The sequence below is a fragment of the Melozone crissalis genome, unplaced genomic scaffold (assembly GCF_028551555.1).
Source record: "Melozone crissalis strain CALT ecotype California unplaced genomic scaffold, PUWL_Pcris_2 ptg000036l_1, whole genome shotgun sequence".
NCBI lineage: Eukaryota > Metazoa > Chordata > Aves > Passeriformes > Passerellidae > Melozone > Melozone crissalis.
In genome coordinates this window covers 11513052-11538686 of record NW_026535814.1, presented here as the reverse complement: position 1 = coordinate 11538686, position 25635 = coordinate 11513052, and the positions used below count along the sequence as shown (strand labels likewise).

General features: G+C 42.3%; 3 protein-coding genes across 3 annotated transcripts; 2 read left to right on the top strand and 1 right to left on the bottom strand.

Moving 5' to 3' along the window:
• Positions 1-800: 800 nt before the first annotated feature.
• On the bottom strand, positions 801-4493 carry RAD1 (RAD1 checkpoint DNA exonuclease). The gene is made up of 5 exons (XM_054283429.1): positions 4287-4493; positions 2646-2754; positions 1769-2027; positions 1315-1413; positions 801-985 (listed from the first exon to the last, which is right to left on the bottom strand). Exons 1-5 carry the CDS (start codon positions 4479-4481, stop codon positions 802-804), a joined length of 846 nt encoding a protein of 281 aa, XP_054139404.1. The 5' UTR covers positions 4482-4493; the 3' UTR covers position 801.
• Positions 4494-4661: 168 nt separating this feature from the next.
• BRIX1 (biogenesis of ribosomes BRX1) lies at positions 4662-9286 on the top strand. Its single transcript, XM_054283422.1, has 10 exons — positions 4662-4871; positions 5558-5669; positions 6057-6100; positions 6724-6794; positions 7175-7224; positions 7321-7394; positions 7493-7543; positions 7833-7934; positions 8460-8588; positions 8911-9286. Exons 1-10 carry the CDS (start codon positions 4704-4706, stop codon positions 9178-9180), a joined length of 1071 nt encoding a protein of 356 aa, XP_054139397.1. The 5' UTR covers positions 4662-4703; the 3' UTR covers positions 9181-9286.
• Positions 9287-11862: 2576 nt separating this feature from the next.
• Positions 11863-25634, top strand: DNAJC21 (DnaJ heat shock protein family (Hsp40) member C21). Its single transcript, XM_054283364.1, has 12 exons — positions 11863-12005; positions 12151-12244; positions 13100-13223; positions 14121-14243; positions 17257-17561; positions 19208-19359; positions 19699-19786; positions 20024-20182; positions 20845-20884; positions 22739-22929; positions 23313-23385; positions 24409-25634. Exons 1-12 carry the CDS (start codon positions 11909-11911, stop codon positions 24571-24573), a joined length of 1611 nt encoding a protein of 536 aa, XP_054139339.1. The 5' UTR covers positions 11863-11908; the 3' UTR covers positions 24574-25634.
• Position 25635: the final 1 nt, after the last annotated feature.

Genomic DNA, 25635 nt, shown 5'->3' with positions numbered 1-25635 from the left:
TTTTCAGTATGAGACTTTTCCCTCTTACGATTCTTAGCACCACCAGTAGAGAGCAGCAGAGTAGGAAGAGGGACATGAGCACACAGAAACAGCTCAGCCGCAGCATTCTTGCAGATGTGTAATAAACTACTGACCCAAAGCAATGATGTTGCCAGGACCGTTGTGAGTAATGAGTAAGTAAATCCTGGCTTCTATATCAATTTACCAATTCAACATCAGTTTGCAGACATCAAATTGGTGTCAGATGGAATTCCAAGGAATTGAGTTATATTAAGAATTAATCAAGATGAGGAGAAGCCTAGTGGCTTCACTGACAAAACATGTCAGCATTTGCCAGCAAGAAACCACCTGCTGCTATTAAGAGATGTGTTTGAAAATGTTGCTCTCTTTGAAGACAAATTTGGTTTTAAGTCACTGAAAGTTATCTGGCTAATATACAACAAGTATTCAGATTTTCCCCTGTGTAATTGCTTACTAGAAGCCAAAGACAAAAAAACATAGCACAGAGAAAATTATTGGAGAATGCTGCAAAAAGCATCAATGTATTACACAAACAGTACTTTAACATCTGTGTTGGAAGCAGTGTCTATAAGACATCAACTCCTCTTTCCGCTTTTTCAGTTTGAGTCAAGGCTGAGAAATGTTTGCAGTGGAAGAAAATGAAAGTTTTCAACTTTCTTATTCCAGAGCTAAAAAATAAAGACAATATTAACTCTATCAAACTTTACAGCTTTCATTTAGTTTTGTAAAAAATATAATATTTTATATAACCAAAAATATATTACAGATGCCAGCACACACCTACAGTTCTGCTTCAGTGATGTTCTCATCAGGGCAACAATAGTATTCCACAAAACAAATCTGTCCATCTTCATTCCTAATCATGTACTGCAGTGAAAGAAATCCTTGAGCATCTGTTCGAATGGACACTTTGCAAGACAAAGCCAGTGCCTTTGTGGATGGTTTAAGCAAAGAAATCTTGTACCTGCAGGAGAAAATATTATCATATATTATTCAAGTAATGTGAAAAAAATACATTGTGCAAAGAGGAGCTGAAACATTAGTCACAAATAAAGACCCAGAATAAACGAAAAACAGTTAAAAATGCACTTATTTGCTCTTTCCCTGGTAACAACATTAAACCGTCATCGTCAGCTCTTAGCTTTTGATAACAGACGCAGTCTTTTATCAGATGGGGAGTATTTTTTGCCCCCCCATACTAATAAAATAAATGTTACAGAAATACCAAAGCAGTTTTTAAACTTCCCATCAAGAATGCATGACCAGGCATGAGGGCATCAGTCACTTTCTAACCTGTTTGTCTGGGTCTGGTTACAGTGAAATGCTTCCATCAAATCAGAGTCCCTAGGGTAATCTAGATGGGCACTTCCAGCATTTCCAAAAGTGGATAACCTGAAAGACAAAAAGCACCATCACAAAATACCTGATGAGAGCTCTGTAAAACTCACCAAAATGAGTCATTGTACATATCTCATGATTGTTTCACAAAACACTGCTGTTTGTTTCACTTTATTTAATCAAAAATGCTAAACTGTCCACACCAATGTCACATTTATGAAGTTGTCAAAATACTCATTACTATGTTAATTAGAGAACATACTGTGATTTGCTATACTCATTACAATTCTTCCTGAAATGAAGGAATTAATTCTAAAGTAATTCCCCTCTCTCCACTGTGAAAACTTCCACTCCTCACCAGCCAAGGCAGCCAAGCACAAACATTTGAGTTCAAAGCCATTTCTAGTACCTGAAGTAGGGTTTATCTGGAGACATGGTAATCTGCAGAACCTCACTGGTCATGTCCAGTTCAGCAAATGCCTCTCGCAGTCCCTCTGACTGCAGGATAATTTTATTAACAACCTTTGTACTGCAGAAATCAAAATCTAACAACTCCTCAGGTTCTTGAGTGTTGATTTTGCACACTGTTACCACTCCTCCTTCTTCCAAGAACAGCATCAGGGGATACCCATAACCACGGTAACACAATCTAAGGGCCGTTGATGTTCCTGAAAATGAGAATGAAATATACATCCTGCAGAAAGCACAGCTAGGGCTTTTGATTACTTTAGAAAACTCACATTTTTCTCGCACACAAGCCACAGATCAACAGCAGTGCTGCCTCCCAGACACCCCCTGAAATGCTAATGGTTATGCAGTAAAATTAAATTACTTGCGTGGAGACAACTCAAATACAAATCATTTTACCCACCAGACAAAAATACCAGCTGTGACAATTAAGATACACTACAAACAGTTTAGAGGAATTGGAAAATCCTCATGGTCCTGTGGCTCTCTCTGGCTCACATCATCCTTCCTTACTACTCTTGTTACTTGTGCAAACTGAAGCTAATGCAGCTGAGCTTGTGCTGTGGTCACACCCTCTTGTGGCAGGTTATCACCACCTGAACCTCTGGTCTCCCAAAATGACAGTGCTCTTTAGAGCACTCGATTTAGATCTTTAGGTCAGCCACAACCAAAACTGTAGAGGAATGAGGAGCTCAAGGCAGAGCTGCTGCAAGGGCAGAACTGCCCAGAAAGCTGCCATGGTATCACTCCACGCCATGTGAGTACACATCCTGCAGCACCCACACATCCTCCTGTGGATTCATGGAAATAGACCACACCTGGCAAGGAGCTGGTTCCAAAAATGGTCAGGCAGTCCAGAAGAACAGACAGACTGATCCGGAACATCACAGACTCCTCCTGAACGGAAAATTCCTGGAAAATTTCTGCCTGTAAGTTAAAGAAAAGAGATGAAAAGCTGGGAGTTTCTGCAATTATTTTACAGTTTAAACTTCAAGGTTTCCCATCCAGAAAGCAGTGCAACGCAAAGTGATTTCTACATGCAACACAGCATTGATTATAGAAAAATGGGTCTTCATCCTCAAAACTAGGAAAACACAATCAAACCACACTTGAAACAAGGTAAGATGGCATAAACATGAAATCCTAAATACGTGTCTACTATGGTTTAATTACAACCTACAAACAGTAAAACTAGAGCTGCTTACTTCTGGAGGTAGAAGCATTCATGGAACTGTACAATGTATAACCCTTCTCCAGTAACAATAATTATATTTTTTATGCTCAGTGCATGCATAAGCATTCCAAACACTAGAAGGACATAAGAACAGATCAGAACAGTGACTTCACCACTCTGAAATATGTGCTGAATCCTGCCTTTGACTAGCCTGATAGGGATAAACTGCTCCTTGCTATCCTGTCGCTGGCACTCACTGCTTTGTGGCACCTACAAGAATGGAGTGTCTCAGAAATAAACCAGCGTGGCATGAGCTGCCTTTGGAAAAGTAATTTCATATTTTCCTGACAGCCAGAGGGAAAACCCCATCCTGGGGTACTTTGAGCACAGCACAACCATCTTTAATCTAGTGTCTGTGCATCTGTACTCTTTCACAGCTGACTTAAATCCAACCTTTTAGCTTTGGGATGAGCTATAAAAACACTTAAAGAGGAATTCTATGGACACTTGCTGTGCAGCTAAGCACAGCATACCCAAAATGAGCCATGAATTTGGCAGACACCAATACATTAGATGAGGGTGCAAACCCAATACCCGGTCGGGTGCTCAGGGATGTAGTGCTGCAGGGTTTGGAATTCCAGCAGTATGGACACCCATAAACAAGGGCAGCCTCACCACAGCCCTTCCTCCATGCCAACTCAGGTACCTCTGCCTTGCTCCCAGCAAAGTCTCTCCTTCTCCGCAGGTGAGCACATGGAATTGTTAGGGTTGAGAGGGACCTCTGGAGATCATCCAGTCCAACCCCTCTGCCAAGGCAGTGTCACCTGGAGCAGGTGACACGGGAGCACATCCAGAACACATCCAGGCTGGGTTAGACTGTCTCCAGAGAGGGAAACTCCAAGACCTCCCTGGCATTCTGCTCCAGTGCTCTACCCTCCTAAGCGCAAATAAGTGCTTCCTCGTGTTGAGGTGAAACTTCGGTGGTTTATTTTACGCCCATTGCCCTCCTTCCTGTCACTGGTCACCACAAAAAGGAGTCTGGCACCATCTTCTCGGCACCCACGTTTGAAATATTTATACGCATTAATGAGACTCTCAGTCTGCTCTTCTCCAGCTCCTGCAGACTGCCTCACAAGAGATGCTCCAGTCCTTTACTCATCTTTGTGGCCTCCGCTGGACCCTGTCCAGAGACTCCTTGTGCCCCCGGCGCTCTGACAGCGGCGGTGACCGGGGCCTGCACAGGGCCTGCAGCAGCCGCGCCCTCCCCTCGCCCGTGTCCCGGTACCTGGATGAAGGCGTTGGCCTGGATGCACTTGGCATCCTCCACGGTGACGCGCAGCCCGCTGGCCGTGGCCAGGCAGGTGGCGTGGTCCTGGAAGTGCACGGCCCGCAGGAGGCTGGACAGGTGCCGGGCATTGTCCAGGCTGGCCGACAGCGCGTAGCGCTCGCCGCTGGCGGGCGGCTGCGCCGAGAACGGCATGGCCCGGCACCGGGAGCGCCGCAGGAGTAGTGCAGGAGGCGGCAGCGCAGGAGAGGGGAATGCAGGAAGCGGGAACGCAGGAAGTGGGAATGCAGGAGGCGGGATTTCAGGAGGCGGGGCGCGGGCACGGCGAACGGAGGGAGCGCAGGAAGTGAGATCACGGCCTCGGCGGCGCAGGAAACGCGAGCGCAGGAGGCGGGGCGGGCGAGGAGCCATCGCGGCATGGCGTGCGGACCGATGGCGGCCAAGAGGAAGCGTGGAGCGCTGGCCGGGGGGAAGGCGAAGCGCGCCAGGAGCGCCCCGAGCGCGGGCGAGGCGGCGCCGGAGGGCGGCCCGAGGGATGGCAGCGCCCCGCCGCAGGAATACAGCATCCCGCCGCCCGTGTCCCAGGTACCGCCGCTCGGCCCGGCGCTCCGGTTGTGTGAGGGAACGCGGCTGAGCCGTGACAGAGGGGTTTGTTCGTAGTCTTTTATGATAGCGGCACAAGTAAAAAGTGGCGGTGCGTTGTTTCCGTGAGAACACGCGAAAAGCGCTGTCCTGGACGACGTCGGTAAGATGTGTTACCTCAGTCTCAGAGCTATTGGGAAGAGTTGGGCAATTCTCTTCCATACAGAGGCTGTGTGGAAACTGTGCCTGTTCCATTTAGGAATCATGCGGAGAAGGTTTCGGTAATTGTTTGCATGTAGGAAAAACATAAAGTACTGACTATAAACACTAAGGTTTCGCAATTTCGACAGGAGAATCTGGGCTGTGCTCTGGAGCTGTTCCTGAGCCCATTTTGCAGGAAAATAAGCGACGCACGTGGAGTTTTAGCAGTTGAGTGGGAGTGCAAGGCTGTGCCCGGGAGCACGCTGTGGATCGGAATGAGGATGGTTCCTCCTGTAAAAAGCAGGGCCCCCTTTTTTGTAGGGCAGTCTCCACTCTTGCTGAGAGCGTGGTTCTGTCTGCGTGAGAGATAAAAACGAAGGTTCTTGCTGTGTCTTTCGGTATTCACTGTCCAAACGGTAATTTTGCTGCATTATAATAACATTAAGGCTAGCAGCTTCCTATGTGACTGTTGTGTCTTTTTTTTCTAGGGCAAATGGAAAAACAAGGAGCGAGTGCTGATATTCTCCTCTCGTGGAATTAATTTCAGAACAAGACATCTAATGCAGGACTTAAGGACATTGATGCCTCACTCTAAAGCAGGTAGGGGTTGAATATCATTCCTAACTTATATTTTGAGAATGCTTTTGAGCCAAGAGCTCCTAACACCCTGTTGTTTTATTTTTTTAAATGTGGTACAGAAGAGTTTTGATGAAACTTTTATCTCAAACAAACACCTTTTGAGCCAGCAAGTACAGCACTTTTTGTATCCTAGTATTTTCTGGGAAGTGAATCCTATGGCATCACTCCTGAGCCTGCGCAGTTAGTTTTGTTGCTGTGTTTAGATATTCCATAACTTGACAGAAACAATTTGATAATTACCCTTTCATTTATAAACTAGTAAATTTTTTGCAAAAAAACTGACTGTTACAATAATCTCTTGTATTGAATTGGTTTTCCAGCCTTGTAAATGTTGGTTTTGTCTTCCAGATACAAAAATGGACCGTAAAGACCAGTTATTTGTAATCAATGAGGTAATTCAGGATTTATCTTGGTGCTTCTTTATTTTATTTTATTTTCTATGGAAATTCAGTATACAAGGGGAAGGGGCAACCAAGTTCAAAGTGTAACTTCATAGGTGAAAATTACTGATACCCCTCAAAAAGCCAAAAGTTGACTTTTGACTAATAAAACCAGAATGAAACATTTAATTAGATACAGATTTTCATCATGAAGAAATACAGCATATTGAAGAAGAAGTACAGCATAATGTGCTTTTCTGTGTAGGTGAGAAGTGTAGTACAGCTTATGCTTGAACAATACAGGACACAAATATGCAGCCAGCCCAAATATAGTAGGACGTTTATAGTTCTGAACCTGGAACCTAATGTCTCAGCTCCTGCTCTTGTGTTTGTATCCGGAGAGCTTATCAGGTTTGTAGCTTTAGTGAGGTTATTACTCCTTGTAGTAAGTATGTGACATTTTTTTTAAAACCTAACCAAAATTTGAGTGTCAGTAAATGTCATTTCATAAGACAAGATCTTTCCTTTTTGAACTTGCATTTTGGAGAGAAGAAAATATTAGAGATAAATGTGGAAAGTTATCAAAAATGTCTTCAGGATGTTTGTAAGCAGCTAATTTGATGTGTCTTGTATAGGTGTGTGAAATGAAAAACTGCAATAAGTGTATCTTTTTTGAAGCCAAAAAGAAACAGGATCTCTACATGTGGTAAGGAAATGTTATGTTTTGTTACATTTCTGTTTATAGCTGCCGATGCTTCAGTTCTAACTGGAGCTTCCTACTGTAATAATGAAGATGCATGAAATACTGCTGCTTAGGTAAATTTGTTCTAATATTGCACTTCTGTGGATAGTGCAAATTTACAATGTGTGAACAGCTTTTGGTGACTGTTTGCAGAAGCATTTTACAAAATTATTTAGAAAACAAGTGTTTACGAGCTTTTTAAAGGAACTCAGTACAGCTATAAAAGTGACAGAAACTACTTCAATGTAGGAATAGCTGGTTGGGGTGTAGTGTGGAAATCCAGCATGTATTCTCCCTGCTGTTAACATTTTTCTTTCTCTCTTCCCACCGCTTGTCCTCTGAAGGCTTTCAAACACACCACAGGGACCATCTGCTAAGTTCTTGGTGCAGAATGGTAAGCTAGTGGACATTATTGTGTTTGTATTCTTGCTGTTCTGTCTGAAATGTTTTCTGTAAGTAGTAACTTCTTTTTTTTTTTTAATCACTGTAGTTCACACACTGGCTGAATTGAAGATGACAGGAAATTGCCTAAGGGGCTCAAGACCCCTTTTGTCTTTTGATCCAGTAAGTATAGGTTTTATTTCATTTGGATAGGTTCTTACTTTTTTTGCATGACTATTGCATTTAGCCTTGTATGTAAAACAAATTTTTATTTTTTGTAGATATTTGACCGGGAGCCACACTATGCCCTGCTAAAAGAATTGTTTATTCAGGTCAGTCTGTAGTTTGAGTGTTTCTTCACTGGAGATGTTTTTTGGCAACATAGTTAAAAATCACAAGTGTTTTTTTTTCAAGTAGCAGTTTTACACTTCTGAACTTTGGAAAGATCACAAAGGATTTGGATCATATTTTTAGCATGACTCAGACACTTATTCTTAAGTTTTGGGTTATGAAATCTAACCTTGGTTTGGGAAAGTAGTAAATTAAAAGGAATTTAAAAAGAGCCATTTGTGTTTGACCTCTTAACTTGCAGATGTTCAGAAACACTGCCTTTTATTACAGATATTTGGTACACCTCAGTACCACCCCAAAAGCCAGCCTTTTGTTGATCATGTTTTCACCTTCACCGTCGCTGATGAAAGGATCTGGTTCCGCAATTACCAGGTGAGTGGTCTCTTCTAGCTTTTCAAAAGGAGCCAGTGGAGTAACTTCATATCAAATCCACCAAATGAAATAAGAATCATGATTATTGTTATCAGGATATGCCAGCTCCTAGTGTTTACAGATTCAGTGTCCTGAAATGACAACCTTCACCTGTATCTCTGGAGAGATCTGGTTCACTGAACTTGCATTCATCAAGTTGTGATTCTGTGAGGGACATCATGGTGGCAGGACACACTACCCAAGGCCTAAACTGTGCCTTAACAGAAGTTGCTGCTTTGACCCAAAGTGATCTAGAGTTTATTCTCTGTAAAAGGAATTCACAAATACAGAGTACTCCTAAAGCTTGCTTGAATTCCTAAGAACTGCTCTATGTACAGAACTGGGTTTATGGAAATACAACTAATCAGGTGCCTTATCTTGAATTTAAGTTCAATTGTGTATTACCATATATATGCAAGGTGCCTGCAAGGTTGTATGCTTTAATTCGATCTGTGAGAAACTAGGAAAGTTTTCTTTTTATTGCAGATAATAGAAGAAGATGCATCTCTAGTAGAAATTGGGCCTCGTTTTGTCCTGAACCTCATAAAAATCTTCCAAGGTAGCTTTGGAGGACCAACTCTCTATGAAAATCCTCATTACCGGTCCCCAAATATGGTAAGCAGCTCTATCTTTGTTTTCTCTTTCATTTAGCAACTAATTAGAAAACCAGCCTTGCAGTCAGTCTGTGCAGGAGCATCAAGTATGCCTTTCCCCATGACCCTTTGTAGTGCCCTAAACTGGTGACAGTTGGAGGACAGAGTAGTTTTGTGATCATGAAGTGAATGCAAAATCATGTCACTGAAAAGATGATGTTACACTGAGGGTCTTGGCCATTAAGCAGAGAAATTAGTATTAAAGAAATTAGTTGCTTTAACAACAGATTTCTTCCATTGTGCTTATTTGAAATGTGATGACATTTAAATTCTTGGTTTTTTAGCATCGCCGGCTGATAAGATTGTCAGTGGCAGCTAAGTTTAGAGAGAAGCAGCAGGTGAAAGAAGTACAGATGGTAAAGAAAAAAGGAACTAAGGTCCTTGTTGAAGAAGATCCTACTGAAGTAGTCTTTGAAACTCCAGCTGAAGAAAAGCCAGTGGAAATACAGCTTGTGAAACCAGAGTCAAAGCCAATTGTTAAAGATAAGAAGAAGCTACGTAAAATTCAGAGGAAAAAGCAAAAAAAGCTATTTAGAACTGAAGGATCTAAATAGATAAATGTTACAAGGAATGAAACTTCATACAATATCAGCCGAATATTGTAAATATTTGAATTTACATTGTACAGACAAACATGTCTGAACTTCAGTTTTAAGTGAATAAAACATACATTTCTTTGTAAAGATTGAGTTTGCATTCTTTTATTGTCTTATGTGTTTCTTGAGTTTTCAGAAATAATGTGGCAACTCATTCAGCCTGGCCTTAAACACTTCCAGGGATGGGACATCACAACTGTTCTGGACAACTTCTCTGGGGCTATTTCTTTATTACATACCTTTAGTTGACAGTTCCTGATCTCATGATCTGTTTCTTCCGCTCACTAGTTCGGCACTCCCCCAGACTTTCTTGTGTTTCAAAGTCTTGCCCATGCCCTGTTTCTGTTTGATACCTCTGTTTCAATTTCCAGCATCCTAATGCTGAAAAGACTCAACAGGCTCGAGAGGAAGCTGACCTGTTAAATTCTAAATACCACCCTACCCAGCAGGGTGAGGGAAATCCCATGTGACTTCTGCAGCAAAGTGGTCTGTGTGCCAAGTGATAGGAAGGAAAGACTGGTGAATATAGGCATGTGCTCAGTTCATGTAGTCTAATACATAGACAGCGGAGTTGGAAAGGACCCCCATCAGGATAATTGAGTCCAATTCAACTCCTTGCAGAACTTTGTAACACTAAGCCATGTGACTGAGGATCCTACAGACCTCCTTTAATTCTTGACAAGCTTGGTGCCATGACCATTTCCCTGGGAGCTGACCACCCTCTGTGTAAAGAACCTTGGTGTCCAACAGGAACTTCCCCAAAACACTGTGCTTTAACCCCAGCTGGCAGCTCAGCCCCAGAGAGCTGCCTGCTCACTCTTCTTTGGTAGGGTGGGGAAGAGAATTTGAAGGGTGGAAATGAAACTTTATGAGTTCAGATAAAGACTTAAGAAAAAAACCCAAAGCTTTTTGTAAAGCAAAAGCCATGCACAGAAGCAAAACAAAACACGGATTTTATCTACTATGTCCTGTGGGTAGGGACGTATCCACCTCCCAAGAAAGCTGGGTTCCATCATGTAACACTGACTCAGGGAGACAAATGTGTCACCCTCAATGTTCCCCCTTTCTTCCTCCAGCTTTGTACGCTGAGCATGGTGCTGTGTTGTATAGGATAGCCCTGGGGTCAGCTGCCCTGGCTGCATCCCCTCTCACTTTCTTGTGCACCTCTCTGGTGGGTGAGATGAGAAGCAAACAAGGCTGTGAGTCTGAGCATTGCTCAGCAATAATGCAAGCATCTCTGTTACTATTCACACAACATTTGTGTTTTCAGCACAAATCCAAAACACTGCTCCCTACCTGCTACTGTGATGAAAATTTACTCTATACCAGCCAAAACCTCCTGTGACAAAGGTGTGTATTGGAGGGAGATCCCCCCCTCAGCCTCCTCTCCAAGCTGAACAAGCCTCGTAACCTCAGCTCCTGTGACCTTTCTTCATCTAAGCTGTCCTCCTCCTGATAAACTCCGATAGCTTTATATCCTTCTTGTGTTGAGGTGACCCAAAGCTGCCCCAGCACTTGAGGTGAGGTTGTTCCAGAGCAGAGCAGAGCAGGACAATCCCCTCCCTTGCCCGGCTGCTGATGCTGTGCCTGATGCCCCAGGACAGGGCTGGCCCTCCTGGCTGCCAGGGCACTGCTGACTTGTGTTCAATTTGCCATGTTTGGATTAAACACTGAGATTAGGACCTCCAGATTTTACTGTGAGATCAGGGCCTCCAGATCTTGCTGTATCACCCAAAACTCAGTTTGTGTAGTGCCCACTGATAAACACCTGACCTAGAGAAGGAAAGCGACTTGGACAAACGCTAAAATCTCTGAAGAGCATAGGTATAAATAAAAGCTACCTTGAGAATGTGCACTGTGCTGGCTGTGCCACTGAGCTCCTCAGCACCCACAGGAATCAGAAATATCTGTTTCAGAAATAGTGTGGCAAGCAGGCCTAGGGAAGCTATTCTTTCCCTGTGCTCAGCACTAGTGAGGTGACACCATGAGTCCTGTGTTCAGGTCTGGGCTCCTCAGTTCAGGAAGGACTTTGAGGTGCTGGAGCAAATTCAGAAAAAGGAAAGCAAGCTGTGAAGCACAACAAAACCTGGAGCACAGGTCTTAAGAGAAGCAGGGGTATTTACTGTGGGAATGAGGAGGCTCAGGGGAGATCTCATTGCACTCTACAACTCCCTGAAAGGAAGGGGTGACCAGGTTGGAGTCAGACTTTTCTCTGAGGCAACTGGCAATAGGACAAGAGCACTGGCCTTAAGCCGTGCCAGGGGACGTTAACATTGTACATCAGGAGTAATTTCTTCACAGAAAGCCTGATTAGACATTGGACGGGCTGCCCAGGGAGGGTGGAGTCACCGACCTTGTAGGTGTTTAAGAAAACCCTGGAGTAGCACTCAGTGCCACGGTCTGGTTGACACGGTGGTGTTGGGTCACGGATAGGGCTCGATGATCTCGGAGATCTTTTCCACCCTCATTGATTCTGTGCATTCCAGCGCAAGGTATCCGGTTAATCGGACACCCCGTGTCTGAAGCACTCCCAAGGTGCCGCCGGCAGCCGGCCGACACGGCGCCGCAGGTCCCTCCCCTCCCGCCTCGCTCCTCCCGCTGCCGGCCTCGCCCCTCCCGGCGCGAGCGGCAGTGCCCGCTGTCCCGGTGTCCCCGCCCCGCCCCGCCGGCCGCCGCCGCCATCGCCATGAAGTGCCACTACGAGGTGCTGGGCGTGAGGCGCGACGCCGCCGAGGAGGAGCTGAAGCGGGCGTACCGCCGGCTGGCGCTGCGCTGGCACCCGGGTACGGCCCGGGCCCGGCCTCGGCCCCGGCCCCGCGCGGCGCGGGGGCACCGCGCTGCCGCCTGGCTCGGTGCCGGGGGCGGCGGGGCGGCTGCTGCCGCCGAGCCCGACCACCGCTGACGCGGTTTCGTTAAATTGTCCTGCAGATAAAAACCTCGAGAACGCGGAGGAGGCAGCGGAGCAGTTCAAGTTGATCCAGGCGGCGTACGACGTGCTCAGCGACCCACAGGAACGGGCCTGGTGAGCGGCGCTTGGCCTGGCTGAGGTTTTATTAGCCCGGGCTTGCCAGGGCTTGTCCTGTGCTGCTCCTGGGCCTCGCTGCAAGGCGGCGAGGGCAGGCGTGGGCAGGGGCAGCCGGCTGGCTTTAGGTTTTGCCGGAGGTGGAGCCCTGCAGCCCCGTGGAGGGGCACGCTCGCCCTCTCACCCTCCTCGTGTTGTGCCGGGAGCTGAGGGCGTGCTGGGCCCCAGCAGCGCCCTGCCGACAGCCGGGCTGGGCCTGCTCCTCCTCCCCGAGCGGCTCTTCTGGGCAGCCCTGGTCAGCCCTCAGGCCCGGGCAGTGCATACAGGTGTCCCTTTCTAATTTGAAATACACACATACATATATCTAAGGGATCACTATTCTAAATGTTCTGTGTAGCTTGTTTTTCACGTGGGCTGAAGCATCTACCAGGTTACACAGCCAAACCCGCCTCTCCTGAGTTTGTCCTCCTTGAGAATACTGGACTGTTTTTCAGTTTTTATGTGCTTGGGTATGATTTGGGGTTCTTTGAGTGCTTGCAAATATTGGGTGATTTAAATAATGCCCTACCACTTTCTGAAAGTTTTGTGAGGCATCTTTCTCAAATGTGATTCATTGGTAGGTAGCTCTTGAGGAATTATTGCTATACATATTGCAGATAAAATAATAGTAAAATAAAGGTTAAGAGGGAATACCTACTGGGTCTGTCAGTTTTTTCTCTCTGAAGACTTTGCATGTGAGAGACAAATTACAGACAGTAGGTTAAGCTATACAGTGATGTTATAGGTGTACTGTGTTAGTTTATCAGCACTGTGGGGTGGATTTTCCATCCACTTGATGCTGTGGATTTTTTCCAGGTATGATAGTCATAGGGAGGCTCTGCTGAAAGGAGGAGTTGATGGAGACTATCAAGATGATAGCTTGGATCTGCTGCACTACTTCACTGTTAGCTGCTACTCTGGATATGGGGATGATGAAAAGGTAAGCTATCAATTAATCTTTAATTAATCAGCTTAAATTTCATTATAAGTGTTAGTATTTGTTTTGTGTTAAAGTTCTATGTAGAATTGTTAGCACAGCTTACACAAATCTAAGAGAAAACTTAACCTGGATGTATAAGGAGGCTTTAATCTTGCCTATTGTCCAACAATTACTTAATCAAAATGTCCAGCTATGTTGTACAACTACAGATGTGTGCATATTGTTTATTTATCTCATATAGTGAAGGATTACAGGGCTTTGCCATACCATCTGTTTATTTAGAAATAGCTTTCTCAAGCAAGAATCTTGTAAACAACAGAAAATTAATGTAACAATAGCCTTGGGGGGAAGGTGTCCTTGCTGTAATTGAATTCCCTATTGGATTTTTGAATTTCCCATTAGATTTAAAAATACTCACTAATAATATTTAATATATTGAAAAGCTCCAGGTGATTAGAAAAGCATCCACTAGAGGAAATACTTACCTGTCCTTCTGTTACTGTACTGGTAGTCAGTTAGTAACATATTAATTTAGGAAAATATAGGCTATTTAATAGTGAATTTTATGTCTGGAGCTTCCACAGAACTTGATCCTATGTAACTAGGAACTTATCACCATCTCCAGCATATGGAAATTTTCTTTTAAAACCGGTGTTTAACTACACGTGTGAGAAAGACAGAGACTGTGTGAGGAAGGTGGAAATAAAAGGCATGAGAAATAGTGGAATTTTGTTAGGAAGGGTCTTGTACCTCAGCAAGTGCTCACAAGGCCTTTATTCTGGTTTTGCGTTGTTCTTGCAGTGTAGCAACATTTCTCTAAAATAGACAGCACCTGAGCATTTGTACATCAGTTATTGTGCCACACAAAAGGTTTGTTTATTTGTTTGTTTGTTTCAGGGATTCTTTACAGTGTATCGACAAGTTTTTGACAAGATTGCGAAGGAAGAGCTGGAATATATGACACAGGAAGATATTGAAGAATTCCCTATGTTTGGATATTCCCATAGTGACTATGATACGGTAAGGGCAAGTGTAAAACTGAACTGCAGGTAAACCTGCAGGAGTTAAACCATTACTTTGTCCCAAAGGAGGGGTGCCTCTGATCTCTGAATGCCATGCATCTGTGGTTATTTTCTACTATTGTAGACCATTACTGCAAAGGAAGTGCTTGTGGTCTGATTCATATTTATGTGAATTAAAATTGGTATTTCCTGCTGGAGTACAGTATTAGCCAGTCCTGCTGGGTGAGTTGTCAGACAGATGCTTCACAGGGACAACCATCAATTATGCCAGTGGAACTAAAGTCTAGTGCAAGACCTATAAAGCAAATGAATGGATGTTTTCTTTGTTCCCTGATGAGAGTAGTTTACCAGTGTTTAACACAACTTGTGTTACAGACAGGGGTACTGAGCTAATTTTTTTCCTGTGACATATAGCATCTTGCCTCATACAGGCGAGCTGCATAGCACTTAGTGTGTAGCACAGCCTTTAGAAAGTAGATGTGATGTTGACTGGCAGTGTGAGCTGCCATTATGAGCACATTGTCATCTGCAATTAGTTTGTAGTCAGATTTGATTCAGAAAAAATTGCATGCTTTCCTCTGTGAAGAAAGAAAAGAAAGTGTATGGATACTTGTATGACTTGAATTCTTGTCACCTGGTTTGCCAACTATTTGTTATAATATATCACACTATCAGATTTAGGATTTTTTTTAAGGTTACCAGTATTTCTGTGTTGAAATTAAAAACTGAGGTGATAACACTTTCCCTAGGGAGTAACTGCACAGTATGAAGTGCACTCAAATGTTGCTTCTAGTGTGGTACTTCTCCCTGTCACTTTCTCTGTATGGATAATTATTTATGAAATTTGAATTGATGCATACCTTAAAAGTTAGTAGCTTCAGTGGTACAAAACTTGACTGTAGTTGGAAACAAAAGTTACAAATCAAACTTCTTGAGAAGTGCCAGAAAGGGTGTTTGGATATGGGGAGAAGTTACAGGATGGCTTAACAAATGGAAATCTTTCCCAAGGAGAATACATAGTATCTCTGGACCCACTAAAATATGTCTTCTAATATCGTTATCTTGACGCATCTTTTAAAAACTGCTTCTTTTGAGTCCATGGGACAGATAAGATTATAAACTCAAAATAGCTTTAGTGCTTATGTCAATTAATAACTGCAAAAAGGACTGGAATTCTGATCAACATGCTTTGACATCTGCCTAGTTCACGCTGTTCTGGAAGCAGTGTGCTCACTTTACCCCCCCCCCCCAGGGATTCCTAGGGGTATTTTATTATTTTATAGGAAATAGCTTCTGGTAAGTAGAAAGGTAATTTTCCCTGTTGTCTTATATTCAGACAAAGAGATTATACTGTCAGAGGATTCCAGCATTGCAGTGCTCACTTCTCTACTCAGTAGGAATATAATGGGAAAGGAGTTTTAGAAGGGAGCTACAAAAACTATACAAAGGCTTTAAAATATGTGATGGGAATGCTCTCTGGTTTGGTCTGCTTTGTGAGTTCACAAGAAGCATGAGAGGCAGCTTGGTCAGAGCCAGGCAGCCAGGAAAGATAATTCTTAAGGCTGCGAGTTCACAAGCATTCATGGGAAGAGAAGACTTGCAGGTCAACAAAAATGATCAGCTCCAGGTACAAGTAGTAGGCAAAACAAAATCCGCTTGGGAGTTCAGCAAGGGCTGCTGTACAGGCTGCTGGTGAGTGCCAGACATGTGCAGGTTGTTAAGGTAGCTGCTGAGAATGGGAGAGTCCCACCCTATACATCTGGTGAAGGGGAGGATGGTCCCTGTCATCAGTTGGTGGGTGTGCATCCTTTTGCACAAAAGTATCCTCTTCTGAAGCAGAAATCTCTGGTAGGTAGTCTAATATTACTTAGGTTATTGGATGAAATATGAATGTTTATTGGCTATTTTTTGTGATAGCTGAGAAAAATTGTAGTGACTTACCTGCCAGAAGCCACAGCCATGAACTTCACATGTAGATAGGCTGCTGGAAGTTATTGTTGAGTTGTTCCTGTGAATAATAATTGATCACAGTGTTTTGTTCACAGTTTCTGTGAATAAAAATAGCAGAGGAAGAACAGAACTGACTAAAAAAACCATTAAACCATGAGGTTAAATACTTCTATGAGGTATCCCAAAATATGAGCAGTTGGGCAAATAGAAGTGAGTAGTAAAAAGGAAGATTGATGGGACAAGTAATGTAAGAAGGGAGATTAGGCATATCTTGATTGCTGAATATGCAAAGTACTGAAGGACAATAATTATTTGGAGAGAAATAAAGAACAAACCCAAAGTGATTGTGAGGCCACATTATTAGTCCGGCACTTACACATGAATAGTAAAAGGGAGGAGAATAAGTAACAATCACTTTTTATTCTAATATGAAAGCTAGGGGGCATAATTTTAGCCTACAGTCATGTAGTTTGCTAACAAAACAGGAGTAAATGTTTCTTCACATAGCCATTTCTTAAACTGTGCAAGTCACAGCTCCTTGCAGTTGTATCATCAAGGGCTTTTCATTTCTCTCTTGCTTGGGAAGCAGAGAGAATATACAAGGAAGAAATAGCATTATGTATTAATTTTTTATTTTGCTGCTTTTTTTGTGCTGTGCAAGTGTGTGGCTGACCTCTGGTGTGGTGTAATGTGGAGTGTGTGTTTAATGTGTGTTTGATGTTTGTAGGTAAGTACCAGCTTGCAGGCAGCATGTGTGATTCTGATTGTGCTTTTCAGTTTGACAGGAGAAATACAGCTAAGTAACTGGACACTAGTGTCAGCATGATCCAATCCTGCAGGGGGATATTTTTAGAAGTTGCAGTTTGTAATAGTTTGGATGAGGTTGTTACTTTCAAACTTCAAGGATGATGTTAGAAATTTTTCTAAATCTTCATTGCTCTGAGGCAAAACTGTTGCCTGTATAGAAGCTCAGAAAAAACGTTTACAAAAACTCTGAATTATTTCTCTGTTTTTTCTGTCCCTCCTCAACAAGTGACTTAGTTTTTGTTTTTTTCTTGTAGGTAGTCCACCCTTTCTATGCATATTGGCAGAGTTTCTGTACCCAGAAAAACTTTGCTTGGAAAGAAGAGTATGACACACGACAAGCCTCAAACCGCTGGGAGAAACGAGCTATGGAAAAAGAGAACAAGAAAACAAGGGAGAAAGCAAGGAAAGAGAGGAATGAGCTGATCCGTCAGCTAGTAGCCTTTATTCGTAAGAGGGATAAAAGAGTACAGGCTCACAGAAAACTTGTGGAAGAACAAAATGCAGAAAAAACTAGGAAAGCAGAAGAATTTCGGAGGCAACAGAAGCTAAAACAAGCCAAGTATGTACATGTCAAACAAATTATTATTTTTTTAACTTGAAGAAATTATCCATGAGGATACAGTATAGACTTAGATTCTAATAGTAGCTCCACTTGCTCTTTTAAACATCCCTGAAAATTTTGCATACTAATTTTGGTCTTAGGTCTGAGCTTTTTAAAACTCAGGTTTCTGAGTTTGTACTGACTTGTACACAGGTCTGAGATAACTGGGGAATGCTTATCTGGGTGCTGTGAGTAACTGGCTGTAATCCTAGTATGATTTTATTTACCTGGGAAAATGAAACTTATTACCTATTTTCCTTTAAAGAAAATAGAATGTAAGTTGTAGAATAAGAGAGAATAACCTGGACTTAGATCACCTTCATCTGCCTTGGAGGTGTACCTGCTAAGAAGAAAGAAGGGATAATGGGCTTAGCTTTGTCTTCCCTCGGAATTCTTTGGGAAGGATCCCTTCCTTGGACTAAATGCAGTGCCAAAGTTTGGCGTTTTTGCCAGAATAAAAGTGGTCTCCCAGCCATAGCCCCAGTTAATTTTTTCAACTGGAAGAACTGTTTGCCTGCACATATGAAGGAGGAGCTTAAATTCTTATTAAGAATGCACTTGCAAAATAACAGATATTATTAAAATTAGGTAATAACATAAATTGAGTATATTATGTACTGGTTTTCTGTATATACACATATGCATTCACCCTTTAGGGACAGTAAAGTAGGGTTATGCATTTAATGACAACTGGCTTGATAATTCTGAGACAAGAAGCCAGCTGGAGCAAAATTCAACTGTCCTGTGATGCCGTATTTGGTAACTTGGGGCACACTTAAGTTGGGAAAACTGAGATGGTACATTCCCATAGCACAGTCAAGGAGTAATGTGCTTGTGGATTTTGTTGTCCTGTATTTTTTTGAGTTTGTGTGGCATTCACATTCTCTGAACAGAGAGACAAAACTCTCTCAGAGTTTTATCCTAGAAAAAAGAGAGAAGAAGAGAAAAAACAATTCTTTTCTCTACTTGCTGCTCCTGTTGTTTTGCACATGTAGAATGTATTAAGAAGATTGTTTGCCTGAAGTGTTTTGTCAATTGAATTCTACTGAAGATTGTTTTGTTTCCTTGGCCAATTGGAAAGAGCTGTGTCCTGACTGTCAGGAGACAGTCACAAGGTTTTTTTAGTATTCTTTAGTATTCTTTGTAGTATAGTTATAGTACAGTATAATATAACATAGTTATAGTACAGTAATATAACATAGTTTTATAAAGCAATTGTTCAGCCTTCTGAATCAATAAAGTCAGATACCAATCATTCCCTTCATTGGGGCGCCCTGTTTTACTGTAAGTTTGGATCTTAGAGTAGGTTGAGATGACTTCCTTGCTGTCAGCTTGATACTGACCATGCTGCTCAGCATGTTCTGCCTGAAATTCAACCAGGACCCACCTATGTTAATAAATCTGCTTACAGTGCAGAGGTGCCCATTGACATCACAAATTAACTCAGATTTCCAATTGTGTGCTCCATCATATGTTCAGAACTTTCCTCCTGTGATGCGGAAGAAGAACAATTATCTTTAAGTAGAAGTTCTCTTTCAGTAACACTGTTCCCCTAGTTCCCATCTCGGGGACACAGTGTAGAAGTTACTGTATTCTGCTTGCAGGCTTGCTGAGCAGTACAAAGAGCAAAGCTGGATTACTATGTCAGATCTGGAGAGAGAGCTGCAAGAGATGGAGGCGCAATATGAAAAGGAATTTGGAGATGGATCAGGTGGTGAAGATGCATCAGAAAAACAGGAGACAAAAAGCATTGAAGGTATGGTGTGTGTGGATGTGATATCTACTGAGTCACTGCAGTATGAGTGTGGCTCACTTACAGCCTCAAATTCACAGTTCTGAGGTAATGCAACTCACTCCTTCCCTCTGAGGATGCTGCACTAGAGTCTGTCCCTCTCTGGTGTTTTTGTTTGAACAAGCTGCAGCTGTTAATTTGTACCAATGTCTGATTGTTGAGGTGGTCTTGAGCTGTCTGTGTGTCAGTAGTCCTGGAGAAATTGACTGTCAGTGCTGTGACTATTTTTTGGGGCTTAAAGAGCATCTTGTTCAAAAATTGCTGATCTGACTTTGTTTCTCTGATTCCTGCTGATCTCTTCAGACAAACTGAATGATGAAACTGAAGAAGCTGAACTTGTTGATGGTCTGTACTGCCCTGCTTGTGACAAATTGTTAAAAACTGAGAAAGCGTAAGTATTTGTGGTTGAGGATTTGTGGGTGAAGGTGTTGGATTTTAAGTTATTTAAAACTGCATTTTAGAGAATTTTTAACTTCACATAATGATGAGTGTTGTCTTTCCAGTAAAGACATTGAAAGTGCAGAATCTTCCATACGTAGTAGTGCTGGATAATGGGCCTGTTGTTAATTTATGTAAATGTAACTATGTTTGCTCAGAGCAACCTGCAGTAACAATCTGGTCTTCACAGCATGAAGAATCATGAGAAATCAAAGAAGCATCGAGAGATGGTATCGCTGTTACGACAGCAGTTGGAAGAGAAGGAAGGGAAATTTGCTGTGTCTTCAGATGATGCAGATGGAATACAGACCAAAGAGGAGGAAGAAACAGAAGACATACCCAAACAGAAGTACTTGAAATTGTTTTTAATTTTATCATGACTCATGATTTACTAAGTCTTAGTGGCCTTCAGAGGGAGCTCCTGATGATTTGCCACTGCATTGCTCTCAGTATTGTGCAATTTGAAATACTTCTTAGCATCAGACTTCCGGTAAAACACATGCCTGTGCATGACTACTTTTGAGTGCCATAAAACAACAGACTTATGTTTTCTCTGCTGCCCAAAGTTGTATGTTAAGGAAAAGAAAGGTTTGCTATTTTCAAGCAGAGGGACTTCCACAGAGCTAGTGCTTATTGATTTGGTACTTATTGTCAATTGATTGGTGGCATTAATGGAAAACGAGCATGCTCAAAATCAGAATTGTTACGCAACTTAATTTTTTAAACAGCCAGAGCACAGTTCCAGCTATCTCACTAGTATCTTTGGGTTCAGTCTGAGCAAAACAAATGCTTTACTAAATGCAGTGAGTAGTTTGGGAGACCTATTGTTTTATTTCTGGCATGAGTAACTTTCTTTTTGTGGCTACCTAATATCATGTTAAGAGGATCAAGGAAAAGTATAGCTTGATTATACTATCAAGCTATACTTTTATAGAAATCCTGTAGGTTTAGAAATCCTAGGGTTTTGGGGGTTTTCTGTAAAAAAAGGTAATTTTAAAATTATCTTTACAGGCTCTCAAAGAAACAAAGGAAGAAGCAGAAAACAATGAAGGTATGTAGTCATAATCATACTCTGGGAACTTTACAACCCAGTTTTCTTAAGAAGCTGAAAACTCGCATTTAACTCCTGACAAATTATTTCTCTGTCCTGCAGAATAGGAGAGCTTGAAATTCCACAGAATTTTAAACTAGTAAAAATACTTTAAATTATTTTTTGCCGCCAGAATAACTTCTGTTAGACTTATTATAATAGTATTTTATGATAGTAACATCATAGACCTCACTTCATTCTGTTAGTGCAGATGCTAATATGTGGTGCTGACTCTAAAAAAGCTGTAGTCTGAAGTACAAGAAGAACAGATGGAAACAGGCAGATGGGGAGAATGGAAAGAATTGGTCAGCAAGACCAGTAGTGGCCATGGTGCATTAAGAGCTCAATTTGGTGGTTGCTTCTGCCTTTAGTTGTAGGAGTTGGTATAATGTGTTGTTTTTTAATCTCTAATTTAGAGGGGGTCAAAAAGACTGCCACAGTATTGGTTTTCTGCTGGCAATGTAGCTGTCGGAATGAACACATCCATTCCAACTTTTTCCTGAACTGCAAGCAAAAGTAACACCTGGAGTCTGTGTTACTCCAGGATCTGAGTCTGTGTGTGATATGACAGCAGCAGGTGAAATTCACCAAGAGCAAGCTGTTTCAGGCTTGAGTGGCAGGGGTGTCATAGTCAGCATGCTCCTGTGTCTGCCTTCCTCAAGCTTCATCCTTTTCAAGTACTTACTCCTCGGTCCTAGCCTTGTTCCAGTGAGCTGTCTGTACCAGATCCTGCCTCTTCCATGCTTTACCCTCTGATTTCCTATTCTCTGTTCACCTTTTCTGCCTTCTCGCACCCCATCATTATCTCTTGTTCTTAAGAAACTTTTCTGAGACTTTCAAGCAGCTGAAGCTTCCTGGCTTCACATTGGCTGGTTCAGTTGCATAGTCCGAGTATTGGCGGGACCTTCATGTTTCTGTGCAGGCCATGAGGTTTCAGTTAACTCCTTCCTCCTCTGTGTGAGACCAGAAGGTCTGTTCTCACTGCAGAGGTGGCACACAGTCACCGTGGCTCTGTTCCATCAGTTTGCTGCGGCCTGGACAGTAGGTGCCACTCTTGCGTTGCTCAAGCTGCAGTCTTATGCTGGGAAATCCTCACCTCCATCCTCTGTCAAGCATTGTGGAGTACTGGGAATCTCTGTGGGTTTTATTTCCTTTTCCTGAAGTTAGGATTAGCCAAGTTTTTTTCAGGTAGCTGAGTCTTTGCACTAGAGGTGGTAAGAGTTCCATTAATGTGGTGTTAGGTCAAATTTGTCATTGTGCTTTTGGGAGCTTTGCTGTTCTGCTTCAGATAGGAAGTTGATATTTTGCTAAACCATGTCTTGAGTCTAATCTGGCACATGGAAAAAGCTGCTGATATCTGCTAGGGAAGGAAAATACAGTGTGTCTACCTAATTTCAGTCAGCTCAGTTATTTTGCCTCCAGGTTCCTAATGCAGTTGTCTGGCACAGACAACTTCAGTCTAAATAATTAATCCTTCGCAAAGTTATAAGCCACTACCTGTGAAATAAGAAATGGTAGTCAGAACAGGATGAACCCTGTGTGTAATTAAAAGTTACTGTAGTAGCTTCTGTAGTTTCAGAGGCTGTTTTATTGGTGTTTCTTCCCTTCACCACAGGTGGCCTCATCTTTCAAAACAGGAGAACTAAGGTTTTACATGTTACAGTCTCACTGAAAACACACAGTAAAATTAAGAGGGTCCATGGCTTTCTCTCCTCCCAACCCACCCATGTTTGAGGTAAATGAGTATAATACTATAAACATAGTCACTAACGAACTGGAAGTATTTAACTTGGATTTTTTTTTTCGTTTGGACAGAGTTACGAGGACTCTTTTGATCAAAGTGCTGACGAAGAAGCAGTTGAACAAAAGGAGGTGCCCAGCATGGAGAAGGACTGTGGCTCAACAGAGGAGTTGGTAAATGATGGCCAAAGATGTGCTGTGTCAGAGGACACAGGTATTACAGATGATGTCAGCCAAGAGAATGAAACAAAAAGTGAAGCAAAAAGGTGTGTTGGTTGCAACATTGTAGTCACTGTGTCATGTTTGATATTGTCAAACAAGGAGAGATTTACTCTCAAATGTGGGCTCTGGGGGCGCTCACCAAAACTGGTTTGAATAAATACGATATTAAACAAAGCGTGCAGGGGCTTCTCTGGAGGTGGTATTTGACTGCAGATTGCTACCATATCACTTCCTAGGAGCTGATTCAACATTCTGAGATTAACAGTTGACTGTATAGATTAATTTTTTTTTTTCTGGATGCACTTACATTTTGTTGCAGGAAGCAAGAACAAGGGAAAGCAGCAGAGTTATTGAAAACTGAAAACTGAAAAAGCTTGTAAATGCTAAATGTTCCTGTGCACTGATTTTAGCTCCTCTTTGTTGGCAGCACTAAGCCTAAAGGGAAGAAAGCCAAGGAAGGAAAAAAGTCTGCTAAGGTGTCTTCAGAGAGCTCAACAATGGTATGTCAAATTACTTATGCTACTTAAAATAGCATTAGGTGTTGGAAGGGACCTTAAAGATCATCTAGTTCCAGTAGACCACATTGCTCAAAGCCCCATCCAGCCTGGCCTTGGACACTTCCCAGGGATGAAGCATCCACAACTTCTCTATGCCAATGCCTTATCACCCTTACAGTAAGGAATTTCTTCATAATGTGTAATGTAGACCTGCCCTCTGTCAGTTTAAGGCCATTGCCCATTGTCCTGTCACTCTGCCTGTATAAAAAGTCACTCTCTCTGCTTTATGTAAGCCCCCTTAAGACATAGGAAGGCTGCAATGAGTTCTCCCTGGAGCCTTCTCTTCATCTTTCTCAGCCTGTCTTTACAGGAGGGCTAAAAGGTGGGGGGTCATATAATTACAAAGAAGGCTATTTTATGGTCACCTCCAGTCCACCAATTCTGTCCCTGTGATTTTGATAGAACTGAAACTTCAGCTCTTGTCCTCACAAAGAAATACAGGACTCACCTTCATTTCTAGGAGAGGTGGTGAAGCTCTGTGTGCAAGGCAGTTCAAATGATTAAACAGCTGGGGACAGAGCTGTTGTCACCCAGCACGTGACAGGCCAGTACTGTTTGCATCTATCTCAATATTGATGCTTGCCAGAGAGCAAAACTTTGTAGAACTACAGCTAAGACATACTAAATTCACTGCATCTCAGAGCCCAAAGCATTACCTACCTGTATGGTCAGGTGAGATCAAAACTATCCTTTACTTTGAATAGTAAAGATTTACTTAGATTTGCAAGGCTTCCATTCTTAGTTTTACTTAAAGCACTTTGAAATATAATGAAGTTATATTTGCAATTATTTGTTAAAAAATATGTGCTTAATTGTTAATGAATAATGAAATCCCGATGATAGAAAAAAACAGCTTAGTCCTGCTTCATTGCCAAGGAGAAACTGTCTGCAAGAAAGTGGTGTATTATACTGATGATGTATTCAATATGAATGTGAAGCATTCCGTTTTTTTTTTTCTCATTGTAGAATGAAGTTCCTATCCACTGTGTAACCTGCAACTGTACATTTCCATCCCGAAATAAATTGTTTGAGCACCTGAAAGTCACAGGACATGCAAGAGCAACAACACCACCAACTGTAAATGGAGCTGTGAACACCAAAAACAAAAAAGAGAAACGTAAAAATAGATAGAACTTTGCTGTAGTGACAGTCTTCAGAATTGTACATTAACACACTGAAAAAACTGAAACATGCACACTGCCTGTGTCTGGAGTTAAACAAAGAAGGCAAATACCAATGTAGGAAAAAAATGAAGATGCACAAAAGGAATACTGTCTTGTAGAAGACTCTGTGCTTTCTTCTGTTCTTAAAAGCCTTCCTTTAACCATAGAATGGTTTGGTGTCAGGGCAGAGGTGGATGTTCCTTCCACCAGGCCACCTTGTCTAAAGCCCTGTACCCTGAGCAGCTTTCACACCACAGGTGGGGAAATAGTAATTCACAGCTATTCACCCTGTGTTCCTGTAGAACCTGCATGGTTTATTTCCACACATAGGAAATAATAAATTATTTTGACATGTGTGCTGTTGCTTTTCTTTTGAGAGAGCTCAGCTCAGGGTGAGTAGCCAGTAGCAGGGCCTGTGCTCTGTTGATGAGAACATGGTGCTAAGAACACCCAGGTCAGGGGTCTGGTCCTCTATGGACCATTCTCTTAGGAGCTGGGCTTGATGATCCTTGTGGATCCCTTCCAACTTAGAATATTCTTTGATTCTTGATCCTCTATCAAATATGAAGCACTGCCAAGATACAGGCTTTTCTTCTGCCATTTTCAAATTACTTAATTGCATTAAGCAGCAGACAGAAGGGAAGAAGTTAGATGACAAAGCTGTTTAAACCAGTTTTGACAATTGCTATTTGTTTCGTACAGTTACCTCTGTGGTAGGTGTTGGGGAAAAAAGGTCTAGCGGAAAAAAAGGCCTTGCTGGAATAAGTGAGGGAGAAATAAATGAATGACATGAATTAATAATTTGTTCTGATTTCTAAGGAAAGGCACTACGCTTGTGTTTAAAGGCATAATCTGCCTGATCTTCAGTAGGAAAAAAAAAAAAGGTGGGATAACAAATAACTGATTTTGGAGTGGAATTAGTTTGTACACAGGAGTTATGAATGGAGTTGGAGAAGACAGTGGTCAGCAAAGGCTGTACAATATTGTTTAGGACCCATGGAGTAAGATTTGGAGAGGTACTGATGCCCTG